This window comes from Periplaneta americana, chromosome 9 (genome assembly GCF_040183065.1).
Source record: "Periplaneta americana isolate PAMFEO1 chromosome 9, P.americana_PAMFEO1_priV1, whole genome shotgun sequence".
Classification (NCBI taxonomy): domain Eukaryota; kingdom Metazoa; phylum Arthropoda; class Insecta; order Blattodea; family Blattidae; genus Periplaneta; species Periplaneta americana.
In genome coordinates this window covers 117,818,903-117,841,145 of record NC_091125.1, presented here as the reverse complement: position 1 = coordinate 117,841,145, position 22,243 = coordinate 117,818,903, and the positions used below count along the sequence as shown (strand labels likewise).

The following is a 22,243-nucleotide window of genomic DNA, read 5'->3' as shown; positions in this document are numbered from 1 at the left end:
ATATTCCTACAAGACTCCAAACACCGGTGATTTCTATATTATCAGTTACCAGTGACAATCTTTCTCAGATAATCAAAACAAAATATTGTAGTAATTTTTTCTAATATGTTGTTTAGTGATTCCGATTGAAGTGATGAAGAAGTTGTGAGAAGAGCTAAAACTATATCGCGAAGGAACAATTATTATTATTTCTTTAGGGGAGCATTGTTTAAATATAATGAACGGTTTAAATAAAGTGCTGAAAAGCTTGGAAAGTTGCTAAATATAGTGGGACCTGCCATAACAAGACAAACAAATAGAAGTCATGCATTATCAGCAAAGCTTCAAATACAAATTGCTCTACAAATCGGAATGTTCATTATTTTCCAATAGCATCTGGTCTTTCTGTCCTAGACAGCAACACAAGCAGAATTTTTTTTCCTAATAATCTAATACCAATTCATCAACTGCAGTAATTTTTGCTGGCTTTCCTCCTCCACTGCCAGTTATTCTGATATTGTCAACTTTAGGTTACAAATTAAACATAAAACGACACTAATTTGTGAATAGATCTAACGCAAAACTGAAAAAAAAATGAGTGAATTTTTCAAGTCATAAGTGGCATTCATGTCGGCAGTAGACACACTAGCTACATAATGTGTTCATATTATGATATTGTGAACTTGAATTGGTACTCATAAAAGTTGTTTTCTTAATGTTGGGCTAGTAAGTGTCTCTAACATATGCAAAATCTTTGTTTTGAGGTATCAGTTCCACAGCCTCACATACCACAAAATTTTTTGTCCATTTGTTTACTTTATCATTTTTTATTATGCTTGAAAAAGCACCGAATAATATATCTTTTGATTCATTAATCATATTGAGTATAGTTAATTTGCTTTCAATTGATGGAATTTCAACCGAAAAGAGAAATAAGAATCAAAACATAAACAACTTAGCCTTCTAACCTCAAATAATACCTACCAGTGACTATAAACAAATGAACTCAATCAGCTGACTAGTGAAAGAGGTCATGTGACTAGTGAAAAATTGTCACAAGTTACTAGACTAGTAAAATAGTCTGAGAAACAGAATCTAGTAGAGCTGGTGAAATATACTCTGGTAACTAGTAACTGGTGAACTACTAAACTAGTATTTTTGAGAAACAGGCCCCTGGTGACATGTTGATCTGATAGAGAAGGATACACTTACGTTGTGACACTCCTTTGCTATGGTATGCAGCTTCACAGCCAATATGAGCAGCTTCAAACAGCCATTCTCCAAACATGTGGAGAATACTGTTACACTTGGGCCGGGCTGGAGCCAAGGGATGGCGAGAATCTCCTCCTAGTGACACCATTGCTACACAAGAAATTACATATTGTGTAATGTGCTGGCCAATGACCATTTAAAAACTATGAAAATTGAAAGTACAAATAAGGAGCCACCCTAAAAAAAATAATCTTCTATTCCACAGTTGGATAATTAATTCTATATAAAAGTGAAAGTGGTAGAAATTAAATTACACAAAGGCAAGTCTTCCCACCACTGTTTACTTAATGTAGTTCACTGGCAGGAATTTTTTAAAAGAATACTTACAAAATATTTTCAAGGAAAAAGTTTATACTAATTTCAAGGTAGAAAGAGAGTATTCGTTTACAAGTCACTTCCTTTTTAATTTCAATTGAAACACAAATGTCATCTACATAACGATGATATAATAATCATAATAAATAACGTACACATATACATACACATTTTTCATACTAATATAAATAAATGTTTTTTAAATTTTAATTGAAGAAGTGAGAGTCATCTACATAATGTCGACATAATTATAATAAATTCATACTAGTATAATTATTTTAAGCACAACTTCACAATGATAACATAAGTTACCTAGTCACCATTTTTTAGTTTATCTTATTAACAAAAAGAAAAATGCATAAGTTACTTGACATTTTATAAACTATGTATAGAAGATACAACCAGTGGCAAGAGGAGGGTGTGCAGTCAGGGGAAGCAATGAATTTTCTTAAATGTAATAGGGCTATATGTTTTACAGAGATTATTTCCAGACAACATAATAAACTATAATGTGAATATCAAAATACGCAATATAATATAGCTAGAGCTTAAAAGTTTGATTTATACCAGTACTTACATATGGCCATATTCTTCTTTGCTTAGTTTTCCTTTTCTGATGACACTATTTGTAATAATTCAAGTGGGTTGTGTTCTCAAACTCTGTGCTGCCATAAAGTAGGCCTACAGTGAGCCCATTTTTCAGCAAGACATTTTCAAACCAGCTGCCATAATAATGCATTAATTTCGAAAATTCTTGTTGAGGAAAATTATTTTTATATGTTGAGTATTTATCACACAATAGTAGGGGTAAAACCCGTAAATTCTCACAATCTTGTAACCTCATGGCAAGGTGACTGTTCACATCATCATATATCTCACAGTATACATGCTGATAGTAGATTATTCTTTTGGAAGGTACTCCAACATTCCTTAGAGTTTCTCCATAAACATTTTCGAAATTTCCTCTCACTGCAGCAATATTTTGACTGGTTTCTGCAGTGAAGGATGTGAAGAGAATTCGTATGAGAAGGAAGACAAAGACAGGAAGAGCTTTAGAAAGAGAAAGAGCACTCTGCTAGCTTCTATCAAGCATTTGCTATCCTTACCCACCCCTAACTCTCAGTCACATGAAGTAGAAGACAGAGAAAGAAGGAGTTCTAGACAGAGAGAGTACACCCAGCTAGCTTCTGCCTCTCACTCTGACCCCTGTCATGGCCATTTAAAGACGTATAGTAAATGACAAAGATAGGAAGAGCTCTAGAAAGAGATGGAAATCCCACCTAGCCTCTTTTATCCTAACTTTGCAGTGTTTTATACGCAAGTCACCCAGTCACCGAGAATTTATAATTATACTTTATTTAACGACGCTCGCAACTGCAGAGGTTATATCAGTGTCCCCGGTGTGCCGGAATTTTGTCCCACAGGAGTTCTTTTACATGTCACTAAATCTACTGACATAAGCCTGTCGCATTTAAACACACTTAAATGCCATCAACCTGGGCCGGAATCGAACCCACAACCTAGAGCATAGAAGACCAGCACTATACCAACTACGCTACCGAGGCCGACGTCATCGAGAATCCACGCAGAACTTTTAAAAGTACATTCTCATACATAAACCATATGGAGTAGAAAATGAATAGGTCCATATGTACATTTTTATTACTTTAATTTTAGTTACCCAAGAGTGCTTCCTTTGCTTCCCCTGACAGACTGCCACTGGATACAATACAGAAATCTGCACCACTTGGATCATCAGATAACTATTTGTTGTAACCAAAAGATTTCATCACAAATACTGCAACAATTGTTAAAATGTTTTTAGGAGATCTCAAAATGTAACTCTTTAAAATAAACAGATTTGTATCACAAGTTTGCATATAATAATGAATAAAAAAGAAGTAAACACTATTTTATACAATTATTGTGTGTTTCCATTGCAATTTATTATAGGTCGTTGGTTATCTTGTTAAATCAAATGTTTGTGTGTGTTGTAGCTCCTATTTAGAACCTTACAGTGAAGGTAAGCGGGCTAGCTACCTGTAAGTGGAAGAAAAGCAAGGGAGGGACGCTTTCCAGTCCACAGCTTTCCTCTTACGTGCAGGTAGGTTTCACGAGATACCGAATGGCCTATATAATAGTCAACTTCCACTCATTGTTTCAAATTTGCTCTTTTATGTGAACTGAGAAACAAAAATTACTAGTGAGACGTTCTTGGGAAAGAGAAACAAGACTGACTTACAGCTGAGACTTGAGGCAGAGGATGGTCCGGAATTGGGAGTAGATGCTGGGTGTCCACTGGATGCTGCAGATGTTGATGTGGCCCGACTGCTCGTGAGACCAATTAGAGAAGCCTTTGGGATTCCTACAGTTATGAGCAATAGTCATGACTTCATTAGTAATGAAACATCATTTTTAACGTTACAGATAACATTATGCATATTTATTTATACTCGAAAATAAAGATACAAAAATGTAAAACTAAAGAACAAGTGACGAGAGATAACTAGCAAGTGTAAATTAGGCTCTTGCATACTTTGTAATTCTGATTACTGTGATAAAATACATAATATTATTGTAACTAATTGTGAGGTGTACATTACACGAATGTAATTGCTGAGACCAAATACATCAATATACCAGTATCAAAAAAATTACTGTAGGTAAATCGAATAAGTGACAGACATTTTGCGTCAAAATGTTCCGACTGAATTGTAAGTACTGTGCTAATGCAAATGTGCCCAATTTCCATCTTATTCCAGTGGTATTTCTTTCATTAATAAAATTATCATGCAGAATTAATAAAATTCAATATTTTATGCAAGTTAAACCATTATCATCGAATCACTCAATGATCCATGACATTTCACCTAAAAAACCTGCAATTTTATTGTTATAAATGCGTGAGAAAATACCAAAAGTGAGAAATTACTATAAACTGCAAATAAATGTAAACAGATTCATGCTAAAAGAATCTCTACGACATGCCACAATAAGGCATCATCAACCTGTCCGAACAAGCAACCTTGGTGGCTCTTGTATTATTTGTATTTGACAGAACTCTCAAAAGGGAGCTGTGAATAGAACGGGGGGAGGGGGAGAACATGTGCCTTATGAATGACTATAACGAAATCTTTGTAATTTACAGATTACTCTAAGTGCAGTTAGAAACAAATATACAGTATTTCATTAACAAAATCTATTCATATTTATTATTTATGTTTAAAAACCATCTAAAGAAACGATAACATGATGAAACATGATTCCTGATAAAACAGATTACTTGAAGAAATTCAAAACTCAGCCGGAACATGAATGTTATGTCAGTCGAAATACAAAAGAGGCCACACTACTTCAACCAACAAGAAAACATAAAAACTGGACTAACCAGATTAAAAACATACAACATAAAAAAATCAATGAAAACTATGAATGAGAAGGAAAATCTTCCCCATATGCAGGGAACTGCAATCAGAAGGAAGCCAGTCCTCAGCATATTTCTGCTGCCTCAGTCTTACTAAAGGAGACTTATGCTCATCACACCAAAAATAATCACAAAGACGAAAGAAGTAAATTTCATGGAGCTAATCTAAACTGAACTACCTATTGGGATAAGAAACAACACTATTAATACTAAATGTGTATTGCAAAAGGGTAGTCAAGTGCATTCCATATAACCTCTTCTATCCAATTTCCATCCTCACTTTCACTCTAGGTATTGAGTCACAGCAGTATAATTGTTCCATACTGTGTAGAGGAAATACAGAAAAATACAATATATACTTATTATCCGGATGTGGGAAGTGATAAGCCAAGTCAACACGCATAAAGTAGAACAAACAAGTTTATATTATGATAGTTCCATAAGGCACGCATTGTAGAGATGATGCTATACTAAATTTAATTAAACAAACCCTAATTGTAGCCTACAATTCCAAGAGCTGATTTTTTACCAGGCAGTGAATTCTGAGAGACATTTTAAAGGTATTCTGACTTCAATCTTCAGTAAAGTGAAAACTTGTAACTATTTCATACTGGTACAGGACAGTACAACCACGAATACTTCAAATTTCTCAATGGACGACACTATGACGATATTCAATGAACAACATTGGGAAGATATTCAATGACTTTGACTACTCGAAAATTTGCAGCTGAGATCCCCCAATCTTTGCTATTTATGTTTATTAGGCAATTGAAAGACTGCTTGTGAAGAATTTTCACATGTTAGATGAATTAGAAGCCAATATTCTTGTTGCTTATGATATTTTTACAAGAAGCAGGTCATGCATCCAAGGAGGAGAAGGAAATTATCCTTTCGAAATTTACTGGAAGTTAAGATATAATAATAACGATGATGATAATAATAATAATAATAATAATAATAATAATAATAATAATAATAATATCACACTGGGAACATCGCATGTAACAAGGAAAGAGCTAGTGCATAAAACTAAAACTTAAGTGTGAAACTCCACTAATTGAAGAACAGATTCAGGAAAATGATCCTGCAATGTTAAATGTAAGATTAATAATAATAATAATAATAATAATAATAATAATAATAATAATAACATTTTATCTGATAGAGGAGAAAATCACATAATGTCTCCTGCAAGGCACAGTATCGTAAGTAAATTGTATACTATTACCGAAAATAAGTTATACTGCTTTGAATATATCGCCCTGCTCCTAATGTCCCATCATCAGGATTTAAAGAGCCATCTGTATAAATATGAAGGTGATCCTTATATGTTCTGCAGATTAGTTCCATGGCATCTAACTTAAGAATGTATGGAGGATCATTTTTGGAATGATTTCCTGGAATTTGTATGCCATGTTCTGGAATCACCAATTTCCATGGAGGAATTTCATTCACAACTGGAGTTTTAGAGTGTTTGATATAGATTGGTATTTCTTCTTTGTTTATTTTATAGAAATTACACAGGATATCATCTGACAGTTTGAAGAGCATCTGAGATCTGGATGAGGCTTGCAATTTTATATGTATTTTTAGATCCTTTGATTGGTTGAGTATTACATTCAATTTCTAGGGCAACAGTTGATGTGGTTTTTGGGACTCCTAGGCATAATTTTAAGGCTGAGTTTTGAAGAATAGAAATTTTTTGTAGATGAGTTGCTGATGCTTCTTCCCATATTTCACACCCATAGATCAATTTTGATCGTATATAAGCATTATAAAACAATGCACTGTCGTGATATCTAATCCCCATTCCTTATTAGCCATGATCTTCAAGAGATTTAATTGTGGTAGACACTGCGAAGCAACACTGGTTAAATGTGTTTTCCATAAAAGTTTTTCATCAAAAATTAATCCTAGGAGCTTAGGAGTTGGATTATACTGAATTTCTTGATTATTCAGATAAATATGAGGTTTATAGTTTTTAAGCTATATCTTCTTGTGAAGACAGTATATTCAATTTTGATTCAGTTGAGATAGATTTCATTTGGATGCCCAACTACTGATATTATTTCCAGCTGTTTGTAAAACTCTTAATGTTTTATTTGGATCATTGTTCATAGCCCATATAGTAACAACATCTGCACAGATACTTATTTTTACCTCAGGTGGAACAATATCAGGTAAGTCACGTAACATTATATTAAATAAATCTGGGCTTAAAACAGAAACTTTGGGTATACCATCTGTAATTCTTTTGGATAAAGATAAATTATTATTTACTGAGGTTTGAATTGTTCTTTCATTAAGAAAAGAATGTAGGTGTACTGAAATGTGATACGATGTGTTCTTAATTTGCTGTAAACTTCGTTTCATACAGGGGAACAATTCTGCCAGACACAAACATACCACTGATAAGAAATTATTACTCTATGTTCTGTAAAATAAAATTATAACAATTCTTTTTGTCCGCATTAAACTACATAAAAATATTCTAAATTAGAAAATGCCTCCAACAACATTACTATTTCTCTTAAGAACCAAATTGTTACAGCAGTGCAATTATTAAGAATAAGATTCATATTCAAACGGTTTTTTTAACTCAAAATGGCAAGATAAGCTTGCAGAATTCATTATTTCATCATAGTCATCATCATTAACATCAAGCTTTGAAGGACCTGTTGACCTGTTGCAGCTCCAGAATTCATTTGTCAGTTTCTTTTTCAACTCTTGCAAAATTTCTTCGTTTGGTTTAACATCTGAACAATAATTGTATCTTGCTGTTCTTAATTCATTATGCTAATTTTGTTTTAATCAGGTGCAAATTATACATTAGGCGTGGTTGAAAGTTTTTATTAAAGGTAAGAATTCGTTGTTGGTACTTAATATCATGTGAACATTTGAAGCTTTTCTCCACACGAGAGCACTCACTTCTTAGATATATCTTAAGACACTCCATTGTTCTATATACACTTTTAACAATTATATAATCACTGATTAACTTTATAACTTCTTTACTGTGTTAATATGAAGAATTTACATGGCTGACTAGTTTTGAAGTGATATTCTTCATTGTCTGAAGTCTTGTCAAGTTTGACGAGCTTCGGACAATGAAGAATATCACTTCGAAACTAGTCAGCCATGTAAATTCTTCACATTAACACAGTAAAGAAGTTACAAAGTTAATCAGTAATATCTTATGAGTCTTAAATACATCAAATTATTGTTTAACCTTAAAAATGTAGATAGACAACAATTTGATTATATATGCAGTAACCTCTCTACTACAGCAATAATACAAGCTGTGCAACACAGGAAGCAGAAATTGAGAGCAGAACAGCGAGAGAGGAGATGCGTGAACAGCGAAGGAAAGCCAATAGTTACCCTTTGTGACTGCTGAGGGGGCTACACTAAAGCTCTTGGCGAGACGGCGCTGGGGTGGAGGAGTAGGAGAGTGGGTGGCGGAGGTGGGATGGGAAGAAGTGCCGCTCTCCTTCTTGTCACGGTCTGAAGAGCTACCACCCTCATCCCACGAGTATGGCTGGGCGATGCCTGCAAACATAACATCATCACCCCCACCAAAACAATCGAATGGTGATTGTACATGACTACTGGTTGCTGATTACTAGGAAATCTTACAATATCAGCATTTATAAAACAGTTACTTTTTATTTTAAATGGTTAAAAATGTGTATGCAGACAGAAGGGAACTACGCAAAAAATAAAAACACAGGCATAAATACATAGAAAAGAACATATCAATGGTGTTAAGGTAAAAGAATTTATCCAACAAAAGATTTTTTTTCAGAAACATCTATACTTAAATTTTAACATATTATTATTAGTTATTTTATGTAAAGGAATGCAAATAAATTGTCAAAAAAATATATCTTCACGTTTTACAATTAAATTTTAACTAACTACATTAACTACAGCAAAAAGAGTCACATTTAAAAAATGAGGGTTAAGTCCTTTTACTTAAACACCATCAGTATGTTAAAAAATGTCAGCGCGAGCAAGCACAAAAAATGCAAGCACGCACGCACGCATACAAAAATACATTCGAGAAAACAACACACACATCTGTAGAAAAACACATAAATATTAAATATAAACAATACATACACGCATATAATTATAACAAGACAAAACATGCACAAAGAAAACTCGCACAATGAAACTCATATACAATGCACAATCACACAAAATCACAAATATACATTCGCATATACTGTTAATTATATCATGCCTAATTAAGTTCTATGATTAAAAAAATACTTAAATTTCTTTATTATATTCCTCACTAACGTTGTGGCGAGTTTGTTCATGTAGTATTATTTATTTATTCTCTATTGTGAGAAATGGAATGAGGATGATAAAAATAATGTCGTGAAGACACATTTTCTCATTATATGTTCTACGCATTTTTCAACAATTCAGTTCATTTACTGTATGATATTACCGTTTACATACTTATTTTCTTGAACTACCAGTTAAAAGATATACACAATGTCATTTACTATGCACGAAAGAAAAGGATGTATTTTGTTTTGTGGACTGCACACTAAAAGTCAGTCTTTATAATTCCAAAAGTGTCAGTAATTTTTAACACGATCTACAAAAAGAATCACTTAAAACATTTAAACAAGCAGCATAGTTCTGTAGAAGTACTAACATGCCATAATGTCATGCAGAATTAAGCAGACTTCCGGTTATGGAACATATGCTGTAATCACTGAGTGTTGTAGCCTCTACTTCTGAATTTATGTATCAGTACCTTTCACGAACTAATTAATGGTCGATTATGCTTGTAAGGGATATTAGTATAGGTACAACGTCGTTGCTTTTAAAATTCAATATTTTCTTCATTTCTTTTTCAAGATATTTTTTTATCTTCAGGTAGGTTACATCTGACTTACTAGGCTTGATTACCGTACAGTCAATTATGTACCGTACGTTTTCTGCTTAGTTTTATCCAGTGCAGTGTACTTGATCTGTTATGTGTTATTCTTCTTTCTATCAAGACTGCTGTGATCCAATACAATTTTGAGTAATTGGTTTTAAAGTGATTATTGGTAATTAGTGCAAGCCCTCTCAATATTAGAGATTATATTTTATAGCAAGTTAGGCCTACTTGTGCATTATTTGCTCCATTTCTTTATATCTTGTTTTATATTCATGGTATACTTTCTACTTTTATTATTATTATTATTATTATTATTATTATTATTATTATTATTATTATTATTATGCCTACTATTATTAACTAAAATAATGCCAATACTGAGAAGAATAAAACTGATCTCTAGCTTAATTATAAAAATGTATTACTGCAGGGTTAGTTAGTAACATTTTCTACATCTGATCATATTGTTACCTTAATATGACAAAATAATAAATGTCATATGGATAACGAAGTAATACCAATCTGACTAAGCTTGAAAGTTGTTTAAGAGTGTTTTAGAGTCTGTATGTGTGAATTCATTTGACCAAATTCTACACCTATATATCTGTGAATAGCAACCAGTAGCCGTTTCTTTAACAGAAAATCTAGAACTTGGAAAAATTAGGCAAATGACGGACCATAGCTCTCCTTTCATTGAACTACAAGTTTGTATGATGTTTATTAATGGTCCTACAATGCAGAGAGATTATTTATTTAAGTCGTTGGTGTGTGGATATGGATGTAATGGATCATCTGCGAAATGAAAATGAGGGTGAACCTTGTTGGAGGACCACTCTGCTCACCAAAAACTCAATCTGTTAGAAATAGAATCCTAATCACTTTCGGTTTCTATATTTAATTCCTTTAATCTCTGGCATTTGGAAGTGAATTCCCAGCACTAGAAAGCCAATAAGCTAGTCATTTAGTCAAAGTTATATATCAAGAGTAGGAAATTTGTTCACAAAGCAACAATCCATGTCAGTGTGAGACAAGCAGGACAAAACTTTAATAGCTCGCTTATGTCTCTCAGCTTCAACACACAAACTTTTTATTACTGTAACACATCAATTACCTGTAATATTAGGCTAGTGGGATATATTGCTGACAGTCTCAAAACACATGCACAAATACAGTGAAACTCCTTTCAGTCGGACATCTGATATGTCTAATTTAGACAATTATTCAATGATACAAAGCAGACTTTTCCAATATATTGCAAATAAAGTAAAAATACAATTTTTACGTTTGTGTTAAAAGAACAGACATCTAACCTCAAGCAAATAATACCAATTTAATTCTGGTAATTTTAACACAAAAATTTGGTTGACATTCTTATACATTGTTCCATTTATCATAATTTTTTTTATTAAGAAAGAATTGAAGTAGAAAACTGTTCGAGTCAAGTTCAAATAAATCATTATTTTGCCAAAAGGGTTTCAAAGAAATCATCATTAACTATCACAGGTTTACTTTAGGGATTAAATAATTTATTAGTACTGGATAAGAACAAAACTTCTATAAGAGAAAAAAATTATGAAAAAAGTGACGAATAATAATCACTTTTCTGTTACCAGCAATACTGAAGACAATATTTTCATTAAAATCTTGTTTTTTTTTTTTTTTTTTTTTGTGGGGGATGGGGGCGGGTCACATTAACACAGAGCATCATAGTATCTCCTCTACAATTTATATAAAACATTTCCTCTAACAACCAATGGGAGATACAGTACTTAGTTACATTTACCAGTATGCTAATGTTCTGTTCAGAAATAACATATATCAAACTGTACTATAATTTGCTGTCTTAGACATTGTCTGTAGTGCATTACATGGCATTGATTTCCATTTCACCTGAATTATTATTATTATTATTATTATTATTATTATTATTATTATTATTTCATTCAATCATCCTCACGATCTTCTCTTCCACGAGCATTTGCATGCTTTTCAAACAGAAATAAGAGTGACTTCTTGCATGTTCACATTCAGTGACAAACAGATGATGTATTTAATGTTCATCAAAAAGCAATCAACCATGACAATTTATCATCTACATATATCTGTTTCTGTTTTTCTAGGCTTTGAAAATATATACAAACTTTACAGATCAATATCTTGCTTTATTCTAGTCTTTACAATATTTTAACAATATTGCAACTGTCAATATTTTCATGTAAATATTAACATAATAACGTCCCAGGACTGGACTGATAACTTAGGAATTTCTTTCCACACTCCTGCCATGCCATGCTTTCAAATCTTTTGTTGAAATACTCCCACTGTTCAAATGCAGTCTGCCTAAGGATTTTCATACTAGGATAACTATTCTAAACAATTTATTTTGGCACAGTGTATATAGTGGCACCACTGGGTGGCACATAGTGGTACTTTTTGGAGTTCTCAGTCAGAATATTTATGTGCTCAAAGACTGCCATTGAGTAGAAAATATCCCTCCTTGCTCCACACTGCCCACACTAACCATCAGACCAGTATTAAATGTAAAATATGTATGACATGAGAAGTCCGAAGTTGAAATGTAACCAGCCCAATGTTGCCACATTGCTACAAGTGCCAGTACTGAATCGAGAATAAAGGAAAGAGGGTGCAGATAAAAAATTGAAATCTAAATAAAATCTAGTCAATTTCATTTACAACTGGAAGGGCACGTGATCATGTGACCTTATATTACAGTCGCTGCTGATACAGGATTCATAAATCATCGTGTTTCTAGTTTACATCCTCTCCTCGTAAATTTGTGTAAACAGACCTTCTACAAACTTAAAACATGACACAGACATACTCAATTATGACTAGACATAAGAAGTTTCTAGAACATTAACAGACCATACCACAAGCATACAAGAGTATCACAATTTAAGTAAAACACATAACCTAGAATTATTCTCATGGTCTTATTTATTCATTAATATTGAAACAAATAATTTGGAAGCATCATGTACAACCACCATTCAATAACAAAATTACAAATTTAAGGCACAAAAACAATCTGCAATTGTGTAATCTCTATAAAAAATCTACTTCACTATAAACGAATGCAATCCTCCACACTAAATGTTGCAAACAGAAGCAAATGTGTGCAAGAGTATAGCAATCTTACAGCAAGTTCACAATATTTTTTGGTTGAGATTATCAAAGTCACAGCATGGTATTCATTTAATCACTGCCATAAATTTATTTTATATAGTTATATAAAGCTGCTCTGTCAACTGCACAGTTATCTAGGATCAGGGGAAATGATAATAATAAGATGGTATTCAGTAAGATGAGTCAGAGGATTCATCATAAGATTTGCTGATATTGCCTTACAGTTAAGGAAAATCCTGGAAAATAAAACCCAATTAGATAATCTAGCACAGTCCAGTTTGCTAAGCTACATTTGTGCTAAATATCTATGTAACAATACAGAAATGAAAATATTAAATTCTTTGTAGACTAGAAGTTAATCTTTGAGCTGAAGGTGAAGACGACCATTGGAAGTGTATTTTGACTTGTGTTAGAAATAGCTGGTAAATTAACCTAGAGCTCCTCACTCTCATAGAAGGGTTCATAAATACGAAGAAAGCTATGGTAAGATTTTGAAGTACTCTTAAAAATCTATTGCTCTATCAGATTTGAACCTGCAAACCTTAGGTCCATTAAACTGCCTAGAACAATTTAGTACAATAAAACTTGATGAATAAAATTATGTTATTTCTTCTGACAATTTGTGAGATAATGTAAATGTCTGCATCAATTTTAACTAGGCTATGTGAAAACAATACGGGATGAATTTTGAAAACTTAATATAAAACGAAGCTGAAGTTGAAGCAACAAAATTATACTGAGAAATCCAGATATTGACATAGACACTTTAATATGATTATTAAGAATTAAAATAAAACTAAACTTCCAGACATTCTTTTCTCTTGTATTATTTCACCCAAGAATAATGTTTAACTTGTATTTAGAAAGGAAAATAATTGAATATCTCAACAAAGAAAATATTGCGTCTTGCTGAGCAAAATTTGCGAGAATACAGATCAAGTGAAAAATTAACTCCAGTACAAATGACTGTCAAAGAAACTAGATCTCCCATCCAAAAGCTTCAGTGCTACACAGTTCAGAAACAGAACAGAAAAAGAAAAGAACTTCTATCAGCACCCCACCTCTCTATGCAAAGTTTACTTTGTACATTTTCTTCTGATTAACATATCACACTAGGCTAATTTGAACAAACAATGCATGAATCCAGAGGAAAACATGGTAGTCACTAGACCACGACAGACATTTCCAATGTTAATGGGCTGAAATACTTCAAATTGTTCATTTAAGAATGATATTAATGCCATTTAAATGTGATTAGATTTTGGTTCATTAAGCCCAGTTTTAAGAGTTCCATTATGGAATAGTTCAAACAAATTGTACGTGATAATCACGATAGTCGTACCAGAAGTACATTAACATCATGACCAATGCACAAGGTTTCATTGACCCACACTCATTTTGAGAGAAACGACTTACCCTTACCTTTCTTTAAGATTCCACAAAATCACCAATCTAACCAACATACTTCTGTTATTTTTTCATGAGGTCAAAAATGCCCTTGCATTAGAATTCTGTCCCAATATCCTACAGGCTTGATGCACAAATCATTACATATCACCACAGATCTCGATGTAGTGGTCTTGTGTCCGATCCTGATCCAGTATGAAACTAAATGTGTGCTATTCTAACAATACCCAGTGCACCTCGGCGCTGGAGCGAATTTTTCTCTGTTAATAACAAAATGACAAATGAAACTTGCTTACATGATAATGCTTTTTGTAAAGTAAGTATTGGACTTTACTAAAGATTATTATTTTTTTTTTGTCCTACAGAATATATCTGTTATGGTGACAATTAATATTAGAGGAGAAAAAGTCGCTCTGGTGCGGAGGATCGAACTTGGGTCCCTGGTTCTACGTACCAAGCGCTCTCACCATTGAGCTCCGCTGAAGTCCAATCCACAGCACTGGATCGAGCTCCCCTCCTCCAGTGTTTTTCCCTTTGTGGCCTGACTCCATGTTGGGCATGTATGTTGGCATCTTATTAAGTCAACTGCCATTATATTAATTGGCTTGGGATATTAAAATGGAATTCTACCAAAAGAGCATTTTTAATTCCTGAAGAAATAGCAAACAGAAGTCAATCTGGAATTGTGATTTTGTGAAAATTGAAGAATGATAAGACATTTCCCTCATAAGAAACATGTTCCTATCGATTTTTCTTTGATTCTAATATTAATATGCTCATGAATTTTGGTATAATTCTTCTATATTATACGAGGAAAGTCCTGCATCAGTTGCATTAATAAGCTTTGTCTTGTGAATTTTGAAAGATGTACAACATAAGTTTCACTGTATTAAGTCTTAATATTTTGCTTAATGCAGGGAATCTCACCTAAGAATGCATCCACTTGACCTGCAATGCCTTTGACCGCTTTGAGGAAGATGAGGGGCAGTGTAGAAAGACAAGGGTGCTGGCATGGATCCATGACATTCTCGCTGGTAATGGCAAACTGTAAAAATTTCTGAGTCTGTGCAATGATGGCAGGCCAGCACAGGTTGGCAGGATTGCCCAGGCAGTGCAGGAAACGAAACCAGCTCTGAGCAATGCAGTCATTCGTCATGCCTGTAGGAATCAGCTGTGCATCCTCCTCAGCTGCAACAATCCATTCACAACTTCAATTAGCGTGCAAATAAAATACTCCTTGTTCATTGGAATGGTACTACCCTCAATCTCCAACGAGGCTAAAGAAGCTCAGACAGACACTTTCAGCCCAGAAAGTCATGACAGTTTTGGGACTGAATGATCGATTTGCTTGTTAGTTCATGCCTCAAAACATAATAATCAATGTGAATGCGTACTAAACAACACTAAAGCATCTACAATGGACTATTCAAAACCGACAGTTAGGCATAATGTCAAGCAGTGTGGAGCTTTTATATGATAATGTTTAACTTACACTGCTGTCAAGATGCAATCACTCCTCTAAGATTTTGGCTGGGAACTTTTGAAACAACCAGCATACAGTTTAGATTTGGAACCGATTAGATGAAGGCATATGCGGATGGCACACATTTGAAAGGGATGAAAATGTGAAGGATGCAGTCAAGATATGGTCAAATGAGCTGGTAGGAGAGGATTGTGATAAAGGCACACAAAATCTCATGTCACAATATGATGTTAACTAATGCTGAGTTCTTGGCAATAAAGATATTAACTCTCTTGTTCTCCAACATTTCTCACACATTGTGGGTTTAGAGAGAAGGACATCGCTGAAGATGATTCTGATCCATTTCTTCCTGAAGACTGCACAATGGACAAAGTGATGAAATAATACCACTTTTGTTCAAGTGTTTTGATAAACAGTCATGCCTTGTGAGTAATCGAAAGAATGTAACTGCTCTTTTCCTTGGATACTCTTCAAGAATTATATTTTGTGTACACTGAGGCGCTCCCACCTTTAATTATTTGAAATTTTGTCGAAATGTTATGATATTATATCTTGATATTTTGAGTTGATTAATCTTTCAACTGTTGAAAATAATGAAGTTGACATGGGGTTTTGTCACAATATGATAGGTGTCTACGTGTGTGGATACTGCTTCTGTATTTACTAACCATTTAGAGTGGTTGGTCTCGTAAGTGACATTTCAATTTAGGCCTACTAGGAAACATGAACTCTGGAGTCATTGCACACTCATTTTACCAGTAACGCTTATTACAATAAAACTAACGTCTAAATAACTATAGTTATATTCCTATAATTATGTTTATTAACAATTTCGGCACTGGCCTGTAGTTCTCCATAATTTTCTTCCATTTCACACTTCTTATTAATGTTTTAAAATGTGTCCATGTTATAAGAAAGCATTAAAAGCATACAGAATAATTCACTGAACTACAATATACCTCAAAGAGACTGCACCACGACACCCTTCAGTTATTTCGATTATTAACAGGTCTAGAAAGTCAAAAAGTGTTTATAAACAAAAGCTACAGAACGAGGAACTTCAAGAAGATATTAGCACAGCTACAGTGCAAGTAAACAAAAACGTAATCTCAAACATGATAGAATGTCAGTTAATAGAAAAGGAAAGATAACTAACGAACTAACTAACAATATGGTTTTTATGATAACTAACGGTAAACTCGATATATTAATAAATTATAAAAATCATGTATTTATTCATTCATTCCTTAAAAAATTCTTAGGGTGCTTTATCTCTGGTTCCTGATCCTGAGACACTTATGTGAGCTCATTGTTGTGTCAGAGGAAACAGCAGAATACATTTTAGAAATTATTAATTTAATCGATTCAGACTTCTCAAAGAATTCCTATATGTCAAAATGCATATCTCTGGTAGTTCCTATTAATATTGCTGATGCGTTTGATATAACTACTGTATTATTTTCGAAACTAAAAATCTAAAAACGAAGCTCAAGATCTACTTAAGCAAAAAATATCAGTTTACAGAACTAAAATTGGTGTGTGAAATGATTCCAGTTTTAATCAATCTGGTAAAATGTAAGTATACAAATGAAAACATGCAATGAGTATAAATAACAATAATTCATTCTTATACAACTATCTTTAAAAATTAACTTCTTGTCCATAATTGTGCACGTAAACACACAGTTACTTTGTCCTGTATGCACTGCCTCTTCTGAGAGTTGCATATGGTATTAATTGTATTTAGGGTATGTCATAATACCTCTGATATTTCTGCTGACCTACTTCGAACCAATGAAGGTTTTTTTCTTCCTTTCTCAGGAGGGCCCGAAGGCTTGCACCACAGCCTGAGGCTTATTGTGCTGACCTCCATATTATGGGACCACATTCCTATGAGTACGTGAATCACTGCTTGGTGCCATCTTATTGATTCAGTTACGGCATCCAGTTCTGATGGAGTCCACATGAACAGGAATGCCCCTCCGTCTTCCTGTTGCTTTCCGCAGCCTCCTCAGATCAATGAAATCTGTTCACATATCACCTACTACTTCCTCCTGCATCCTATATTGACCTGAATATCGCAGCACCTTAGATACCGTGATTCATCACAGTGCCATCTGTCCGAGGGAGCTACACAGCTCTGGTAGTTCTCTGGTCTGCCATAGTCTGCTGTGAAAGCCTCTTTTGCCTTCCTGAGATCTTTGCAGCTCCACTAGATAGATGACATCTATAGGTGAATCACAGTACCACGTCTGCTGCATCTCCTGGTCGATCTAAAACTATTGAGGATTAGAGATGAAGTTGAAATTAATGAAGGCGAAAACTCGAAAAAACTGCAACCAGATAACTTGTCTCAACCAGGATTTGAACCCGGGCAGCTCATTTCATGATCAGATACGTTAACCATTACTCCACAGTGGTAGACATCCATGAGGTTACTTTAATGAATTCTTGTGATGAGTACTCACATATCTTGAGCTCGGGAAAGGTGGGTCCATACATGAATTCCAGTAGCCTGGCAGTGAGTGCGAGATTGACGCGATTCCACTGCTCAATGAGAGCCACTCTGTGCCGCCAGTTCATGCAGGTTTCTCTGAAAGTCTTCCAGAGTGGTGGTGATGGGAAGCAACGTGCGCATGCCAACAACCATACCTCAAACAGAACGCTCAGCACACGTTCGCACAACTGGTCGCCCACGTCATCTGCAGGTATTCAAATATGATAAGATGGCATAAGAAACATAAGTACCCATATGACATCCACAAATCTCACAAAACAGTGACAATTAAATGCAATGAATTCAAAGCCAGTTCTCCTTCCCAAAGAGAACCAATTCAGTCCTGGATATATTTACATAAACTGTAACCAAATTCCCTCTATTTCTGTATCTGGAAAATGTATTATTATTTCTAAGGATCAATAATCACTGTAATGTTCATATTATCACTTTTTACGTAATAATTAAATTCAACTATTTACCCAATTTCCTTGCACACGTGGGTCTATTTTTTAACCAACTGTCCAAATCACTAACTTCATGTCCCCCCCCCCCCCCTCCAATGCCACCAGGTTGTCATTTGAGATTTCTGGTCTCGAGTTATGCTGCCCTGATGATATTATGATAGGATGATTATGAAATGCCAGGAGAGGTCTTAAACCTAATCCTTGTTATTGTATGTAATTTTTTGCTTGCAATAAAAATCTTGTAAATCTAAATCTAAGACTAACCTAATTTCCAGACCATGGACAAACGCAGGAACATTCCCCACCTAACTTGAATGTACAATATATCTTGAAAATTAATAGAGACTTAATGCCAGACATTTCTTGTACTGCTATGTTAAGTCCTATTTGTGATAGGAATTTCTACACATAGCGATATTTACCTTTGAAAGAGTAAGTGTTAAAGACAAATTGTACACAACAAATCCTCATACTCTGGAACAAGAGAAGCATTGCACTGGGTAATAATATGCGCTTATTTTGCTGGCAACATGAAGGAAACCACTAGTGCAAGTGCGGACAGATGAGGTATCACTTTAGCAGTAAGGTTTTAAATCGAACATATTGTATTTCGTTATATTAAAGATATGTTTTATTTTGTTGTAAGGGCACTGCCCAACTGGTCACCCAAAGCAGTGCACTATTAAACGTAATAGAATCTTAAATGTATTAAGAATTATGTAAATATGAAGACAAGTTATGCAAATATACAAGGGAAGCGGACTGTGAGAGAGTGAAATGTAACATACCTTTCACAGTCGGAGGTGCTAGGAGTGTGTCGTTAATGGCAAGCAGGAAGAGCAATAAGGCTTCCCATGTCTCTCTTGTTAGTGTATTGGACACTTGCGCCAAGTGTTGTAATGTGCGCAGCACCCGATGACACAGAACTGCCTGTCGATTTATTGTATCAGCACCTACACAAAACAACCCTTTCTTCAGACACACATAAGCTAACAGAAAGTCAGTGATTTGCAACATACTCCAAATGAGTTGTCCAGGAAGTGTCTGACCACGCACTATCAAAACTTCTCTTTCTTTGTGAAAATTCTGGGTTTTCAAACATTTCTTTGAGATTTAACTTCTTTACTGTTTCGGAAGCAACTTCAAGCAATGACAGCAACAGTGGTAATGGCAGTATAACTGCTCCTACATGTTTCATTCTGAACAACATATCACTCGAAATACTCCAATAATGATTGCGTATGAAAGAAAATTAGAATAATGAAACTTGTTTAAGACTCTTCGTTGCAATTCTTTATCTCTGTAATGCTGAACTTCGTAAAAATTAAAATATATACTTTGCAATCTTCATTAAAAACGTTGTACCATCAATATTACTATTCTGTTTTTATAGCTCCAGTGATTAACCATATTTAATAAAGATATTCACTCTTAAGCCATTACCTAGATCCAAATAAGGGAACGACCAGACTAGAAAATGAAAGAATAGAGACAAATCAGTGCAATGAAAATGACATACATAAACTGAATGAAGAATGTAAATAATGATTTGTCTAGCACATTTGTTCAATTTGATTACTTCTACATTATATTACGCACTATTATATCGTCGTTGATTTTATGAAACCTCCTATGTGACAGTATACAACATAATTTTTCAGAAGGAAGAAAAAATTAATTAAAAACCTATGGGCCTAAATATGAATATGAAGTAATTTGGTAGAAAATATTGGTGATATGATGAACATAAATGACATCATCGAGGATTATTGTAGGCCTATTGATGTTTAATTAATTTTTTCTTCCTCCTGAAAAATTATTTTCTGTACTGTCACATAGGAGGTTTCATAAAATCAATGACAATATACCCTATCTTGATCAAATTAAAGCACAAGCTAACCAGATTACTGTACAACCTACCTTCTCCTTTTCGTGGCACAAAGAGGTTATGAAAATGGCAGATCATCTTGCGGGCATAGAGGTTGGGGTCCTCACATACTGGTTTGGGCACGCTGATCTTTGGGACGGGATGAAGCGCTGATAGCCACTCGCAATACACGTGCACGCAGTCCCGTATTGTGTCATGTTCACTCAGAGGCAAACTCATTCCAAAGCAGATTACCTGCACATAATATTATGGCTGATTTTGCAGTCAAATTTATAGTATATAACAGCTGTGAACAGGAATTCGCCAATTACTTTAATTTTTCCTGTTGTTCTCTTATCATAAATGTTCTGTTACCACCATTTCAACATCTCACCAACTCTTAATAGCCTCTGCAGTTGTACTGATACCATAACTCACTTAAGTTAAGTGAAGTCCTCATTCAACAAACTGTGGTTCAAACTCTCTGATAATTTGAAACCACATTCACAAACAAATGCACACAAACATATCACACGCATGTGCAGGCACACATACAGACAAACCCTCGTCTATAGACATGCACACTCACACATAATAATTACCAATGTTTCATTTGTAACCAGCTCCTCGAACTCCATTCTATACTTGTTTACATTCCTGGACAATGACTCAATGTCCTTGGGCATTAATGTATGCGAGGCCTGACCATTACCTGGATCAGTCCCTCTTTCTGGTCATTAAGATTCTATACAATTAAGATAAGGATAATTTTTTTAAGTATAAAAGTTACAGAAAGAGACAAAGGAAGATCGAAAGGAGATTCCTGAACATTCACATTCAGTGCACAATTCAAAAAAGAGTGACAAAAAAAATTGTCCTAAGTGCAAAGAAGAATTATTGGCATATTTGGTGCACAATTCAAGAAAGTAAGAAAAATATTTTTTAGGTGCAAAGAAGAATTACTGGCACATACAGTAGAATTTAAAAAATTAAATCTGTGGTGTGACAGTCCATGGAAAGCAAAGACCAATCAGTTGTCTGCTGGCCTTACGTCCACATGCCTCAGCAGAGGTGAACGATCATCCAATCAGAACATATATATATATATATATATATATATATATATATATAAGCATGATGATCCCCCCAACCATTATAATTGGTTTGCACAACCAGATTTTGCTATCTATCATAGTTCTCCAAATTCATCACAATGTTGATGGGCACCAGTCTCATGCACTGACCGAAATTTTCATGAGAAAATTTCTTCCTCATGAGGATTCGAAATAGCATGCATTCTGTTACATGAGTGCTAGGTATGATGCTTCCTTAGACCATAATGCTATGGCGCGGGAATCGAAGTTAAGACAAAATTAGGGTGTGACTAAAGAATGTCCTTAGAAAACTATTACTAGGCCTATGTCAAACATAATAAATAAGTAATACAGAAATTTTAGCTTATAGGACAACACAATTGTT

The 22,243-nt window shown here is 34.2% G+C and overlaps 1 protein-coding gene across 8 annotated transcripts in view; it reads right to left on the bottom strand.

Annotated features, from left to right (window-relative positions):
- Positions 1-22,243, bottom strand: part of LOC138706417 (ral GTPase-activating protein subunit beta) — a 76,211-nt gene that overhangs the window by 52,348 nt on the left and 1,620 nt on the right. For 5 of the 8 annotated variants that reach the window (XR_011333991.1, XM_069835700.1, XM_069835704.1 and 2 more), the window contains exons 3-10: positions 20,818-21,019; positions 20,341-20,367; positions 19,686-19,850; positions 18,402-18,635; positions 15,378-15,638; positions 8,375-8,542; positions 3,809-3,931; positions 1,192-1,341 (exon numbers count right to left, since the gene is read on the bottom strand). Coding sequence is in view for 7 of the 8 variants with exons in the window: in XM_069835700.1 (XP_069691801.1) it covers positions 1,192-1,341; positions 3,809-3,931; positions 8,375-8,542; positions 15,378-15,638; positions 18,402-18,635; positions 19,686-19,850; positions 20,341-20,367; positions 20,818-21,019 (1,330 nt within the window). In the remaining variant the exon portion in view is untranslated. The remainder of the gene's footprint in view (positions 1-1,191; positions 1,342-3,808; positions 3,932-8,374; positions 8,543-15,377; positions 15,639-18,401; positions 18,636-19,685; positions 19,851-20,340; positions 20,368-20,817; positions 21,020-22,243) is intronic. The other 3 variants (XM_069835705.1, XM_069835701.1, XM_069835706.1) reach the window with 3 other exon arrangements.